The following is a 14,096-nucleotide window of genomic DNA, read 5'->3' as shown; positions in this document are numbered from 1 at the left end:
ACTGTGCGATTTACTCTCAGCTCTGACACTGAGACCACACTGTTACCAGATCCTCCATGGCCCCCCCGAGGACCTGAAACCCACCTCATCAGCACCTTAAAACACACACATGCACGCACACACACACAGTTCTGAGAAGTTCCACTGAAGAATGTGCTGGTGTGAGGATTCGCGCTACTCACACCGAATCCTTGCAATGTGAGGATTCAGTCGTTAGTCAACGGAAGATTGAACCTCATGACTTGGATCAGGAAAAGGACGGAAGAAGTTTGTATCTTAAAACCTGATCCATCTCCCGACATTTTACAACACTTAACTTTAATATTTATTTTCTTGAACTTCTCTTCTGATCAGTGGAAAAAGATTTGAAGAGTGAATTCAAATAGATGTGCTGTATGTTTGAAATCCATGCACCGGTAGCACATACACAGTTTCTTGTACACTACCGTTCAAAAGTTTGGGGTCACCTAGCAATTATATGTTTTCCATGAAAACTCACACTTTTATTCACATGCTAGCATAATTATACAAGGGTTTTCTAATCATCAGTTAGCCTTTCAACACCATTAGCTAACACAATGTAGCATTAGAACACAGGAGTCAGTTTGTAAAAATTCATGTTCTTCCTTCTCTTTCAGAGTTCAGAACTTTGATTTCTAAGTATTGTGTTTCTAATTGCAACTGTTTCACCTGAATTTATTTTATTTTTATTTATTTTATTTTATTTATTTAAATTATTTATTTTATCTTATTTTATCTACCTTATTGTTGATGAAAACATCGTTCACACTGATTATTCTGTACCTGTTTTATTGTGTTGTTGTTTTAATGTGTCTGTAATCTCAACGGTTGGGGAAATGAGGCAAACGTCAATGTCCTTTCGAGAATAAATAAAGGTTTGAAATGAAATGAAATGAAATGAAATGAAATGAAATGAGTGATGGTTGGTGGAAATGGGTCTCTGTACCCCTATGTAGATACAGTATTCCATTAAAAATCAGTTGTTTCCAGCTACAGTAGTCAGCCACATTACCAATGTCTAGACTGTATTTCTGATTCATTAAATGTCATCTTCATTGAAAAAAAAACTGCTCTTTGGCTTTAGCCATGACTTGCACTTGAACTACTGCATCAGCCGTTTATAGTGTTAGAATGCTGTAGAACATGTTACAAAGAATTTACAATTATTTTTATTATTTCCAAAACATTTGTGACAGTTGTAAGGGATGTGAATAACAGTGAAGATAGTATTTTTAATGAAAAATGAAATGAATAAAAAAAATTAAAAAATAAATAATTTTAAAAAAAAACAACATAATTTGTCTAACATAATGTCTAACTAATTTGTTTTTGTTGTTGTTTTTGTTTGTTTTTTAATCACTTGTTTTCGTCATTTTCAACCAGAAAACAACTACTGTACTGTTCAAATAAAACATCGTTATAAATGAAAAGTTGGCATAGGTATGAATCATTTAGGACTGAACTTCAAACATTTGTTGTATTTTGGAACTTTTCACACTAGAGGGAGCTGTTGGATCATTTTTCTGCAGAGGTTTTCCTCCCCTGACCCTAATGCACGTTTCTGTAACAGGACCACATTGTGTTTGTGTGTTATGAAGTGTTTCAAGATCGTTACAAACACTGCCGTTCAAAAGTTTGCTGTCACTTAGAAATGTCCTTATTTCAAAAGAAAAGCAGTTTTTTTTTTTCAATCAAGATAACATGAAATTAATCAGAAATACAGTCTAGGCATTTTAATGCGATGAATGACTATTCTAGCTGGAAATGGCTAATTTTTAATGGAATATCTACATAGAGGTACAGAGGAACATTTCCAGCAACCATCACTCCTGTGTTCTAATGCTACATTGTGTTAGCTAATGGTGTTGAAAGGCTAATTGATGATTGAAATCACCTGGATGATCCCAAACTTTTGAACGGTAGTGTATGATTAGATTTGTTGATTTTACAAGTGAAACTCATGTGAAGGGGAGTAAAGACACACATAATTAGTCATTATTAAATCACAGCGTGGATGTGGTAATGCAGTGAAAGCAGTGCAGCCAATCACAGTGCTGAAGAATCATCTGTTCCCTGACACTCTGGTCTATTGATCACACTGCGGTTATTTTTGTGACTGATCAATATTTAATTGGGAGTCTGTGAATAGTGAAACTGCCAGAGTGCTGCAAGCAGACCTGCACTTACAGTTCAGAGTGATTTCTGCGTGTGAATGCCACATAGCTGCTTTCAGGATTAGCACATGAATGAATATGAAGTATGAGAGAGGCCAACATGGAGTTTTGAACGATGCTGTGTGACGATGATGATTATCAGATTACTGAGAATTTGTAGGTTCTACAGGTTCTTGTAACTTTTCAAGCTAAGGCCCTTCTGTGAAGGGTGGGTATTTAAAAAAGTTACAGCAATCTTAATGTGGAGATCAGGATGAAGTGAGGCCTCAGACTGACTCAAGTTTCAGACACACTGAATATGAGGAGGTCAAACTATTTAGGACTTCAGATCTTGATTTGACACTGAATCAATAAAAAAGGAACCCAACATGACCTACTTAGTTCCTTAGTTTAACTTCATACTATGTTTCACAGCCTTTACAGGGCACAAAAGATTAAAGCCTCTAATCTAGTGCCAATGCTCTATCAACAACTTTTTCTTCTCCTTTGTGGTTGTGAGACTGAGTCATCAAGGCTTTTAGATGCTTCATGTGTTTAGCTCCAGCTACATTTTTTCTAAACTTACCTCACAAAACGTATTTCATGCCCTTGAAATACTATTTGCATTTCATATGTTTCACAGACAAAAGGCTGAATTTTATTCTGAAAATATTGTAGAAATTCCAGTTATTCCAAGACAGTCAAACTCACCAGATGTACTTTAAATTTCACACAGCTTGCTCCTTCCCTTTCACTATTTAGCATTACCATTTTCAAAATCTCGTTGTTGTCTCGTTGTTTTGGTTTTAAGATATTTTGGTCAGTTCCGCTGTACAAAGTAAGACAATGTGGAAATGTAGGTATATGTGCTTTTACCTGATTCTGGGCTTGAGTTTGGCTTAAATTCATACATGCCTGTTTTGCTAACAAGTTACGCCATATTTAGTGGGTTACATGGTTGCATACACTTAGTATAATGGTGACTTCAAACAGCTCCTACCTTCTTTGTCTGTTTTTGTGTTTGAAAAATGTGCCTTGAAGGTTATAATGCCGCCTCTGTACAGGGACAAGACACAAATTATCGACAGATTTTGGATTTCTTTTCAGCGTTATCTGTTGAACTAATTGAACATGTTAGCTAATTAGTTTTGTTGCTTTACACAACTAATTAGCCAACATATTCAATTAGTTCACCAGATAACACTGAAAGGAATGCTAATACGCTCTTAATGGCACCATCAATTGCTAACCACCAAGCTACTGCGCAGCCTCAACATGATTGTAGACCATTCTCCAACACTGACACAGCACTGTGGAGTTGTACAAGACTAATTTCAAGGTAATGTAAAATGTATTGCAAGATAATGCCAGAGTTATTGTGAACAGAATCATAAGTAATAAAAAATTAAAAACATCACTGTGACCCTTAGGGGGCATCATAGGATCTGATAAAAGATGGAATCAGAGGCAAAGACTCAAAACAAAGACTAGACAAGTCTGGATCACATAAAACAATGATGTGAGACCTGACTGAGACTTAGTGACAGATCTGATCTGAGTGTTTATGATCTTTTCGTCTTTTTTCCTCAGTGCCAATGTTGCTGCTGCAGGCAGCTTCAGAATCAGATCCTCGAAGTCCCACTGAAATCTCCCTTTATTATCGTCCTGATCTTTTCTGATCTTCTTTTTTTGTTTCTGCTTCATTTTTCATTCGTAGAGTTCAAGATCACCAGCAGATGTGGAAGTGACTGATTAGGGCTGCATCAAAGTAATATTTCTTTTCATTATGATTATTTGGTCTGTAGAATATCTGAAAACGAGCTGCAGATGAGTTCAAAATGACATCATGAGATATTTCAGTCTGACGATGCAACTGTCCAACATCCCCAAAATATTTAAATGACTACACCGTGCGCTGAAAAAAATAAAAAATATCCATATGTAAAGCTGAAACTGGAGCATTTTTGGCATTTTTTCCCTTGACACCAAACAGCACATGGCTCAAACAACATCGAGAATTAACACTTTTAAATATAGAATCCACCTACATTTTCCTTTACATGTCTTTTTTCTTTCATTTTTGCTTGAAAAAATAGTCAATGATTAATCAAGAACTAAATTTTTGCAGGTGATTTTTTTGTCTACAAATCAGCTAATTGTTACTGTCTGTTTCTGACCTAAAGTGGCCCAAAGTGACCCTGTTTTATGTTTAGTTATCTCACACTATTACAGGTGGGTTTAGTTAGGTTTATTGCACAAACTGCCTGGGTACAATTAAGAAACAATCTTGGCCTTGGCTAAATGAAACCAGCTTTGACTCGATGTAAACAGCCAGACAGCTCTCAGAGAATTTGGCACCTCCTAAACAGTGCTGCTGTTTGTGCCTTTTGCAGCCAAAATTCTGATTCACTTCTTCTAAGAACCTAAACACAGTTACTGTAAGTGAACAACCAACCAATAGGGACATCATCTCACACAGCTCAGATGTATTTCTCTGCAGCAGCAGGTGGCGATGATGACGATGATGATGATGAAGGAGGAGGAGGAGGAGGAAGGGTGATATTGAGATAATGGTAAGCCATGATATGTCAACAACTTTGCTTTTAACTGGGTTTTTATCAGATTATTGGTGGTTAAAAGTCCTGGACAACCTGGAACCAGAGTGCTTTGTTTCCCTCCCGACCAACGACACATATATCAGGCATCAGATGTCTATTTGCCGCTGCCTCTCAGCCAGATGCTTACCTCAGAGCTGCTGTTTAAACACAGCATCAACCCCCTTAATTACACTACAGTGTAATGAATATGAAGAGAGGAGTGAGTATCATGTCACTGTTAGCTGGTCTCTTTCTCTCTTTGATCAGCCAGACTGAACCTCAGGGGTTTGTTTCTCTTCTGGCAACTCTGATTGGTTGAGGGAGAGTCTGTCTCCAGAAATTGCTCTAATCCTCTTAGATAAAACGGAGCCCTCCACCAATCCCCTGCTCCCTCTGCTCTCTCTTTCCTCTCTGTCTCTCTCCCCCTCTCGTCCATGGGGAAGAGGAGTTTTTAATCCAAGTGGATTATGTTGCAAATTGGGCGACAGTAGAGACTAGTGGCTGCAAAATCTCCTACACAGAGCCGGCTTTATGTCTTCCTAACTATCTGCAAGCTGGAGAAATGAACCCACTAATTGTTCCTGCTTAAATGAGAAGCAACCTGGACAATCAGAGGAAACCTTTTTCTTGACATCTTTGTCTTTGACAGATTTTTAACTACCAACGACTGTTCTTCTTCTTGCACCAGAACTAGGTTTTTTATTTCTTCAGTTTGTGTTGGATGGCTTTAAAGTCTTTAAGGATCCTCTGTTAGTGGCTAAAAGAGGAAACGGTGAGAAGATGTTAGCAGCAGCAAGGGTTTATTCAGACATGACAGAGAGCATTCAGGGTCAAAAGACCACCACGATAAGCTCAGCTGGCTTCTGCCTTTAGCCAACATGAGGAAACCGTTTCCTACGAACTCTTTATCATTCTCTTGAACTTTCAGAGCTGAGCTCAGTCTGTGACACTGCCTTCAAAATTTAGTCAGAGCTCAATGTCGGGACTTCAGAGCAGCAGAATGAAATGCAGGACAGCGGGAATGAGGAACATCTTGATGATTCTCGTATTTTTGTGCCTGTGGATTACTGCTCGGGCTCAGACAAAGATCCCACCAGAGACGTGAGTACCTGTCCCTCCTAACTTTTTCTATTCAACACCTCCTATCTTCCACCTGCTGTGATAAAAGCAAGCAGTGGGCTTGCAAGCAAACGATTCTGCTGCCTTTGACACACATATTGGATGTGAAACTCACAGGGGACAGTTCTGATTGGACTTTCCAGATGAATGAAGATTCAGACAGCAAATTCCCAGAATGCACTGTTAACATTCCCAAGGGGGTAACTATGCATGTCAGCAGGCTGCAGTTTTCCCTTGGGACTCACTGAAATCTGCTCCCCAATGTGTGTGAGTCGCATCATTCCAGGTGCTGTGGTTACAGTTGCTTTAAATGATCTCTGCTGTCTCATTTAAAACTCAACATCAGCCACCGGCATGTTTAATTCCAACTTTATGCCAAAGAAGTCTTCAAACAGCCACAGAACTGGACAGAACATCCTTACTTTCCAGAAATGTCCTCACTCTTCAGATACAAAACTTAAATAGCCATACATGATATGAGAATATATATGTATATATATATATATATATATATATATATATATATATATATATATATATATATATATATATATATATATATATATATATATATATATATATATATATATATGTGTGTGTATATATATATATATATATATATATATATATATATGTGTGTGTATATATATATATATATATATATATATATATATATATATATATATATATATATATATATATATATACACTTTATTTTCAGTAAAAGGAGATGCTGGACTCTTTCCCAGCTGACTTAGGGTGAAGGCAGGGGACACCCTGAATGAGTCCCCAGTCTATCACAAGGCTACATATACAGACAAACAATCACACTCACATTCACACTTACAGACAATTTAGAGTTACCAGTTAACCTCAGCATATTTTTGGACTGTGGGAGGAAGCTGGAGTACCCGGAGAAAAAGCACACATGCTCAGGGAGAACATGCAAACTCCTAGCAGAAAGATCCCAGGAAGACCGGGACGCGAACCAGGGATTTTCTAGGTGCAAGGCAACAGTGCTAACCACCACTCTACTGTGCAAAAACAGTAGAGAGTTGCATAGACCAAATACACTAAGCTGAAATAAACTCGAAAGATCCTTTAAAGAGGTCTATATATGATATAATATAATTCTCAATAAAATGTGTTAATCAGCATGTCAGGGGAACTGCTTTACATGAAAAGTATCCAAACAACCTCAAGTATCTCAGTTTACTTATGGGACACCAAAGGCTACCAGAGTCTATTGGCTGAGTATTTGCTCTGGAAGCAGAGATGTTCAGGTTGTTCACCATCAGCAGCCCACACTGCTTACACTAAAGGATTGTGGCTGTCCTTTCCCATTTTTGCTGAAGTTGAAGGCTTAGGAGCACCAGGTAATCACCTAAAAATACACCTACATTGACTAAAATTTGTTGAAGGAAATTTTTTGACTGTATTTCCCAAACCGCTTGGTATAATTGCTTCTATACAACCTCCCTACAAATGAACCGCCTCATTTATAGTTACAGCGTGTTTACTTTCACCTACAACTCATAATTGTGGTGGTGTTTGGTTTGGCTGTTTGGTCAGGTTGTTGTAGTTTTTAAAGCTAGCAGCCTCATTAGCATGGCTGTGTCAGACAATGTTAGAGCGAAGCAGCAGAGGCTCCCTTCAGCTGCAATCGTGCATGGCTGCAGCTTCCTGGAGGACACAAATGCTCCCTCCTGCATCACCATATGTGGGCCAGCGAGCCATGTTAGCATGGCTCGCTGGCCACCGGCCACGCTCCATCAGCCCGGTCACCTTCCAGCCTGACCCACATTCACCACCCAGTCTGGACAGTGACCCCCACATCACCTGGATACAAACACTAAAACCTCTCCAAATCCTTCTCATCTGCATCGACAAGCAGAGCTGACGAAACTTTGTGCTGTGACACTGAATGAATAATTGGCACATCGAGTGAATAGTATCTGGTGAAAATGTTGATTTTAATCTCTGATCAGGTCACTAAACGATTCAAACATCCCTGATTATCTTTCTGTAAATGAAAATAGGTAGTTTTAGCTACACTGGACAAGAAAAACAACAGCTGAAAGGGTAGGCAAATGGGAAATAGTCGTCAAAAGTTTAGGTCATCCAGACAATTTCTTGTTTTCCATGAAAACTCACACTTTCATTCATCATTCAACATAAACATGCACAGAGTGCAGATGGGAAACATACACTCCCGTTCAAAAATTTCCATGAAAACTCACACTTTTATTCATGTGCTAACATAATTGCACAAGGGTTTTCTAATCATCAATTAGCCTGTCAACACCATTAACTAACACAATGTAGCATTAGAACACAGGAGTGATGGTTGCTGGAAATGGCCCTCTGTACCCATATGGAGATATTCCATTAAAAATTAGCCGTTTCCAGCTAGAATAGTCATTTACAACATCTAGGCTGGATTTCTGAATCATTTAATGTTATCTTCATTGAAAAAAAAATGCTCTTTTCTTTCAAAAATAAGGACTTTTCTTGGTGACCCCAAACTTTTGAATGGTAGTGTATATAGTGCCTTTTAACCCTCATGTTTTCTAGCTATGCATAAATGAAATAAAATAAATAGCATTTTCAAAATAAGAATTGAAATTCCTGCATAATAAAGAACAATAAGAGGAAAACCAAACTAAACCAATCCTAAAAGTTGTCTACTTTGCGGCAGCTCTTGCTAATAATTAACCCTGTTACAAATATCAGGGGTTACTTTATGAAAGGTAAATATCAAGATAGAAGAGAATCACATTATACAGCTCTATAATTTGCATGGTACACATGTTCACACATTAGCCAGCTATTCTCCAGTGCGAGAAGGTTCTGCGCTGTGTACTATTCAAACTGAAGACGTTTGAATTCTGGACATTTGATGAATATTACCTTGACATTTCGTAGTAGAAATAATGTTTTATTTAAGGAAGTGTTGGACCATTTTTACTTCTAATAGAAAAAATCATTAGTTGCAGCTGGAGAACAAAGTTTCTTCTGTTGTTTAATTGTCTAAAATTGTACACCCTGTTAAAATCCAGCAGTGTATTTTGAAACATGTAGTCTGTGTGTGTACATTTGTCTGCACTGAACTCCAAGGATTAATGTCCACAACAGATGGACTAATAAACTCCGTTTTTCAACACATGCTGAGTAAACACAGACGCAGTCTCTGTCTCGCAAAGTTTACACATGAAGATGAGTGAACTCTCTTCTCTTTACTGTCCTCATGTCTGTGTATGTACTTATTTACCATCTGAAACTCAATATTCTGCTCATTTTGGTCCTCAGCAATATCTACAGCATTCTTTCATAAACATAGTCAAAAAAGAAAAATAAGAAGAAGAACATATCTGAAAAATATATATTTTTTAAAAAAATCTTCCTGTCCAGTTTGAGCTCAGTAATGATCAGAACTTTGTTACTTACTGCAATGCTAGAGAAAGTAGATGTGCCACAATTAGACAGAGAATTCATCGACTACAACTGTTTCAATCATCACTTAATTATTCCTTTTAAGATTGTTTGAAGCAAAAAAAAAGTTTGCTTCATCTTCTCAAATGATTTGATGCGGTTATGTATGATACAGGATGGTAAAACAAAAATCTTTGGGTTTTTGATTGTTAGTCTGGTCAAAACAGACATGTGAAGTGTCTACTCTGAGTAACTTTCTGTTGTCTTACGGATGGAACAAATGAATGTTGATTCAGGAAAAGATGTCTTGGTAAGTCCTAGGTGACTAGGAGGGCCTACCTCATGAAGCTCATCAAGAGAAAGTCAAGAGTGTGCAAAGCAGTAATCAAAACAAAGGCTGAAGAATCTAAAATCTAAAACATATTTTGACTAATTTCACACTTTTTTGTTTACTACATAATTCCATATGTGTTCATTCATAGTTTTGATGTCTTCAGTGAGAATCTACAATGTAAATAGTTCTGAAAATATGGAAAAACCATTAAATGAGATGGTGTGTCCAAACTTTTGACTGGTAGTGTACATATTTTCAGAATTGTGTCAACATTAGGCTCGAAAATGTCGTAATGTTGTGGTTTTGTTTATGACAAACCAAACTAAAACTTGAACTTTTGTTTTTTTCAGTCCCTTTAAAAGGTAGTAATTAAATTCTGTGATTCAGCAATTCACACACTGGCTGTAGTGCTGTGTGTCATGCTGTTGGTTCATACTGTTGTGTTGCTGTGGGTTTGTGCTGAGCAGACACCTGCAGTTCCCTGCTGTGACCCAGATGAAGAACAGATTATCTAAATCTCTTTCATCACCGTTATATTTAACAGCCTTTTTCTGCTGTAACCCACCGCTGTGGCAACACATGGCTAAACTCCCAGCAATGCTTCCAGAAAACACAGCCGACATCCATACAACCGCAGCTTCTAAACAAATGCTTTATACTTGTGAGATTAAATGTAGCTCTGATGACCCTAATTACTCTGACCTCTAGGACTGCTGTTGATAGTAAAACCAGTACTGTTACTACTCTGTTTACTAGTATTTTTATTGATCCTGCTAATAGCACTCCTAGCGTGCCCATTCCATTGTTGCTGCTAATGATGCTGCTAGTAGTTTTACACATATGTCCACCATCCATCCATCCATTATCTATACACCGCTTATTCCTCACTAGGGTCGCGGGGGGTGCTGGAGCCTATCCCAGCTGACTCGGGCGAAGGCAGGGGACACCCTAGACAGGTCGCCAGTCTGTCGCAGGGCCACATACAAAGACAAACAAGCACTCTCACATTCACACCTACGGGCAATTTAGAGTAATCAATTAACCTCAGCATATTTTTGGACTGTGGGAGGAAGCCGGAGTACCCGGAGAAAACCCACGCATGCACAGGGAGAACATGCAAACTCCATGCAGAAAGATCCCGGGAAAGCCGGGACGCGAACCAGGGATCTTCTCGCTGCAAGGCGAAAGTGCTAACCACTACGCCACTGTGCAGCCCACATATGTCCACCATTGTACAAAAATGTCTGTATTGTTATGCAATGACTGGCGTTGGCTTGTCTGTCTGTTAGCAACATTACTCAAAAACAGACTAACAGATTTGGATGAAATTTTCAGGGAAGGTCAGAAATGATACAATGACCAGGTGATTAGATTTTGGCAGTGATGCAACTTATAGTCTGGATCCACGGATTTGCTAAAGATTTCTGTACCATTGCGAGATTGCGGCACTTTAACTATGACAACAAGTGAACACTACATCACATGATTGTGATCCTTCTACAAACCGACCACTGCGGACCACAAATTTTTTAAAGATTTCATCTGTCAGAAATCATACAAGTACTGCACTCTGCGAGTGCCTTTCTTGTTTTGATGATTGTATTATTTCTTATTTTATTATCCCTTATTAATCCCACGAGAGGAAATTCTGATTTTTTTGCATATCCCCCCCATCTGGGGGTCAGAGCGCAGGGTCAGTCGCAGTACAGCGCCCCTGGAGTAGGAAGGGTTAAGGGCCTCGCTCAAGGGCCCAACAGTGGCCACATTGGGGTTTGAACCTCTGACCTTCTGATTAGTAGTCCAGAGACCTAACGGTTGCGCCAACACTGCCCCAAAATGTAAATAACACATTCTTCCTCTTACAATATTTTCAGTAGTTTTGCTGCTGAAGCATTTCTTGGTCAGTTGTACTCCTGTTATAATACATTACAGCATGTCCCTTGTTTGATAAAAAAAAATAAAAAATCTGTGTTTTAATCACAGAGGAAAAAAACTCAACTGCCAGAAGAATGTATGTTTAAGATGGAGATCAACATTTCAGTACATTACTTCATTCAAGCAGTCACCTAGTTGGCAGAGATGTCAGCTTAGACAGCTGCTACTAATCAGATCAGTCAACCTAAGTGGCCAATCCAGAGGGAAGACCGAGGCTAAAGGTCGAGACCAACAACTAGTCTATGTAAATCAGGAAACCAACCAATGCAAAATGGAAAATAAAATAAAATTCTATGTACGCTACCATTCAAAAGTTTGGGGTCACTTAGAAATGTCGTTATTTTTGAAAGAAAAACATTTTTTTTTCAATGAAGACAACATTAAATTAATCAGAAATCCAGTTTAGACATTGTAAATGACTATTCTAGCTGGAAACAGCAGATTTTTAATGGAATCTACATAGGGGTACAGAGGCCCATTTCCAGCAACCATCACTCCTGTGTTCTAATGGTACATTGTGTTAGCTAATGGTATTGAAAGGCTAACTGATGATTAGAAAACCCTTGTGCAATTACGTTAGCACATGAATAAAAGTGTGAGTTTTCATGGAAATTTTTGAACGGGAGTGTATGTTTCCCATCTGTAACTGAACATCTGTACGTAACCTGCAATTTGCATCTTGATCTCTAAGTCTCTCGTTGTCTAAGTTTAATCATACCATATCATCATATTTAATGTAAAGAGGCAGTGCCACCAGATGGGGTGCTGGTTCTACCACGTGACCTACTAGGTGCAACCTTTGAGAAATATTACTGTGGAGCCCTGGATTATGAATTACGGGAGGTTATTCCACAAACAGAAATTGCTGTATCTGCACTATAACCCTGTGTGTGTGCATGATAAAACATCCATTTGGTATTGTAGCTAACAAATATTTTGAGTTATGTGAGACCAAATCAAGGCTTACTTTGTTCAGTAGTCTGCTGTTCCCCTCCATGAACATGACACCCCTCAAAAAGGATACCTGTACTCCATGGTATCAGTCCTTCACTTTGCATGTGATGCTGTATTTTTCTTTTGACTCCATGTCTGTCTGTTTTTCAGGGTGCAGCAGTGGGCATCGGTGTTCTCTGTCCAGCTTCGAGAGCTCACCACCAAATACTCCGGCTCTTTGCTGCTGCAGAAGGTAAATAAAGTCAAAGTTGGTCAAACAGATTTCTTCAGATTCTGGGTCAGTTTTGTCTCATTTGGCCTTCTGTTTTTGTTTAAAAAAAAAAAAAAGACCCTTTTTTGAAGTACACTGCCTACATAAAAAGGCATCCTGCCATTCCCTATTTAGCTTAAAATAGGCAATTGAAACCATTGTGTTTAAAAAAACCTTTTGTTTGCTTTGTTAGCACCGAAAAAAGTATGCGCATGACAGCTCAGGTCCTTAGTCAGCATTCAGTCTTCACTGCCATGCTGTTGTCTCAGACACACGGAACTCAATCTGCCTGTAAACCTGCCTTTTCTGACAAGCTGTCGCATTCAGCCAACAAATGTCTGAGGCTCATATGAAAAGGTTTCTGTTGTCTCCACCTGTGGGATCCTGCTGCTGACCTTCCTCCAGCCCACTGCTTCCAGCTGTCCATTTCCACCAGTCCACTCTGCATCACCCTCATTATACTTGATATGCTCATCTACATACTGTTTGAATTTTACCACCAGCTATATATGTAGTATATTTAATGCCAGAGCCTTACACCATAGCAGTAAATTATGAATCAGTTTCAATGTTAGCTTGTACTTTGTATTTATCATCTATCTTATCATACATGTTTCCAGTTGTGTGTTATATGTTCCTTGTTCCCCACCCTCCTCTTCACCCATCCCTCCCCCTCTCCACCCCTCCACCCTTCTACCCCTCTACCTCTCTACCTCTTCTGTCCCTCTCAACCCGCCCGGCCAGCAGGCAGATGGGTCCCCCCACATTAGAGCCGGGTTCTGCTCGAGGTTCTTTTCCCTGTTAAAAGGGTGTTTTCCTTGCCACTGTCACCTTTTGGCTTGCTCTGGGGGTCAGGCATATGGGTTCTGTAAAGCGTCTTGAGACAATTTGACTGTAATTGGCGCTATATAAATAAAATTGAATTGCATTGAATTGAATTGTTGTAAAAGGCTGCTAAAAATAGAATAGCTGAATTAACGACAATATTAGCTATTGTCATTTTTTTAAAACCAATTTTTTTTTTTGCAGACACATGATGTAAAACATGTAACATATTGATGAGAAAGATGCTGTTCCAACACTGGATTTTATTTGCCCAGTTACAAAGCTGTAGTTACAGTACTATTCTTGTCTTCTTACTTCTGATGCAAAACCTGGAGGTCTTGGTTTAATTTCACCTCCTAATAAAGGTTCTTCAAAGATGCCAAACATGACATGTGCTGCTCCGGTTTATGTTATTACTCCGCCAAGGAACGTGGCGGAGTTATGTGATGATCGGCGTACGTTCGTCCATCTGTTTG

The 14,096-nt window shown here is 38.7% G+C and overlaps 1 protein-coding gene across 3 annotated transcripts in view; it reads left to right on the top strand.

Annotated features, from left to right (window-relative positions):
• The first annotated feature begins 5,227 nt into the window (after positions 1-5,227).
• Positions 5,228-14,096, top strand: part of LOC111564040 (voltage-dependent calcium channel subunit alpha-2/delta-4-like) — a 95,252-nt gene continuing 86,383 nt past the window's right edge. For 2 of the 3 annotated variants that reach the window (XM_055009329.1, XM_055009330.1), the window contains exons 1-2: positions 5,228-5,872; positions 12,696-12,777. In XM_055009329.1, coding sequence (XP_054865304.1) covers positions 5,748-5,872; positions 12,696-12,777 — 207 coding nt within the window. In that variant the 5' untranslated portion in view covers positions 5,228-5,747. The remainder of the gene's footprint in view (positions 5,873-12,695; positions 12,778-14,096) is intronic. The other variant, XM_055009328.1, reaches the window with a different exon arrangement.

The sequence above is a fragment of the Amphiprion ocellaris genome, chromosome 3, assembly GCF_022539595.1.
Source record: "Amphiprion ocellaris isolate individual 3 ecotype Okinawa chromosome 3, ASM2253959v1, whole genome shotgun sequence".
In the NCBI taxonomy this organism is placed as follows: domain Eukaryota; kingdom Metazoa; phylum Chordata; class Actinopteri; family Pomacentridae; genus Amphiprion; species Amphiprion ocellaris.
Note: the sequence above shows the minus strand (reverse complement) of the source record. Positions and strands in the feature narration are given on the sequence as shown.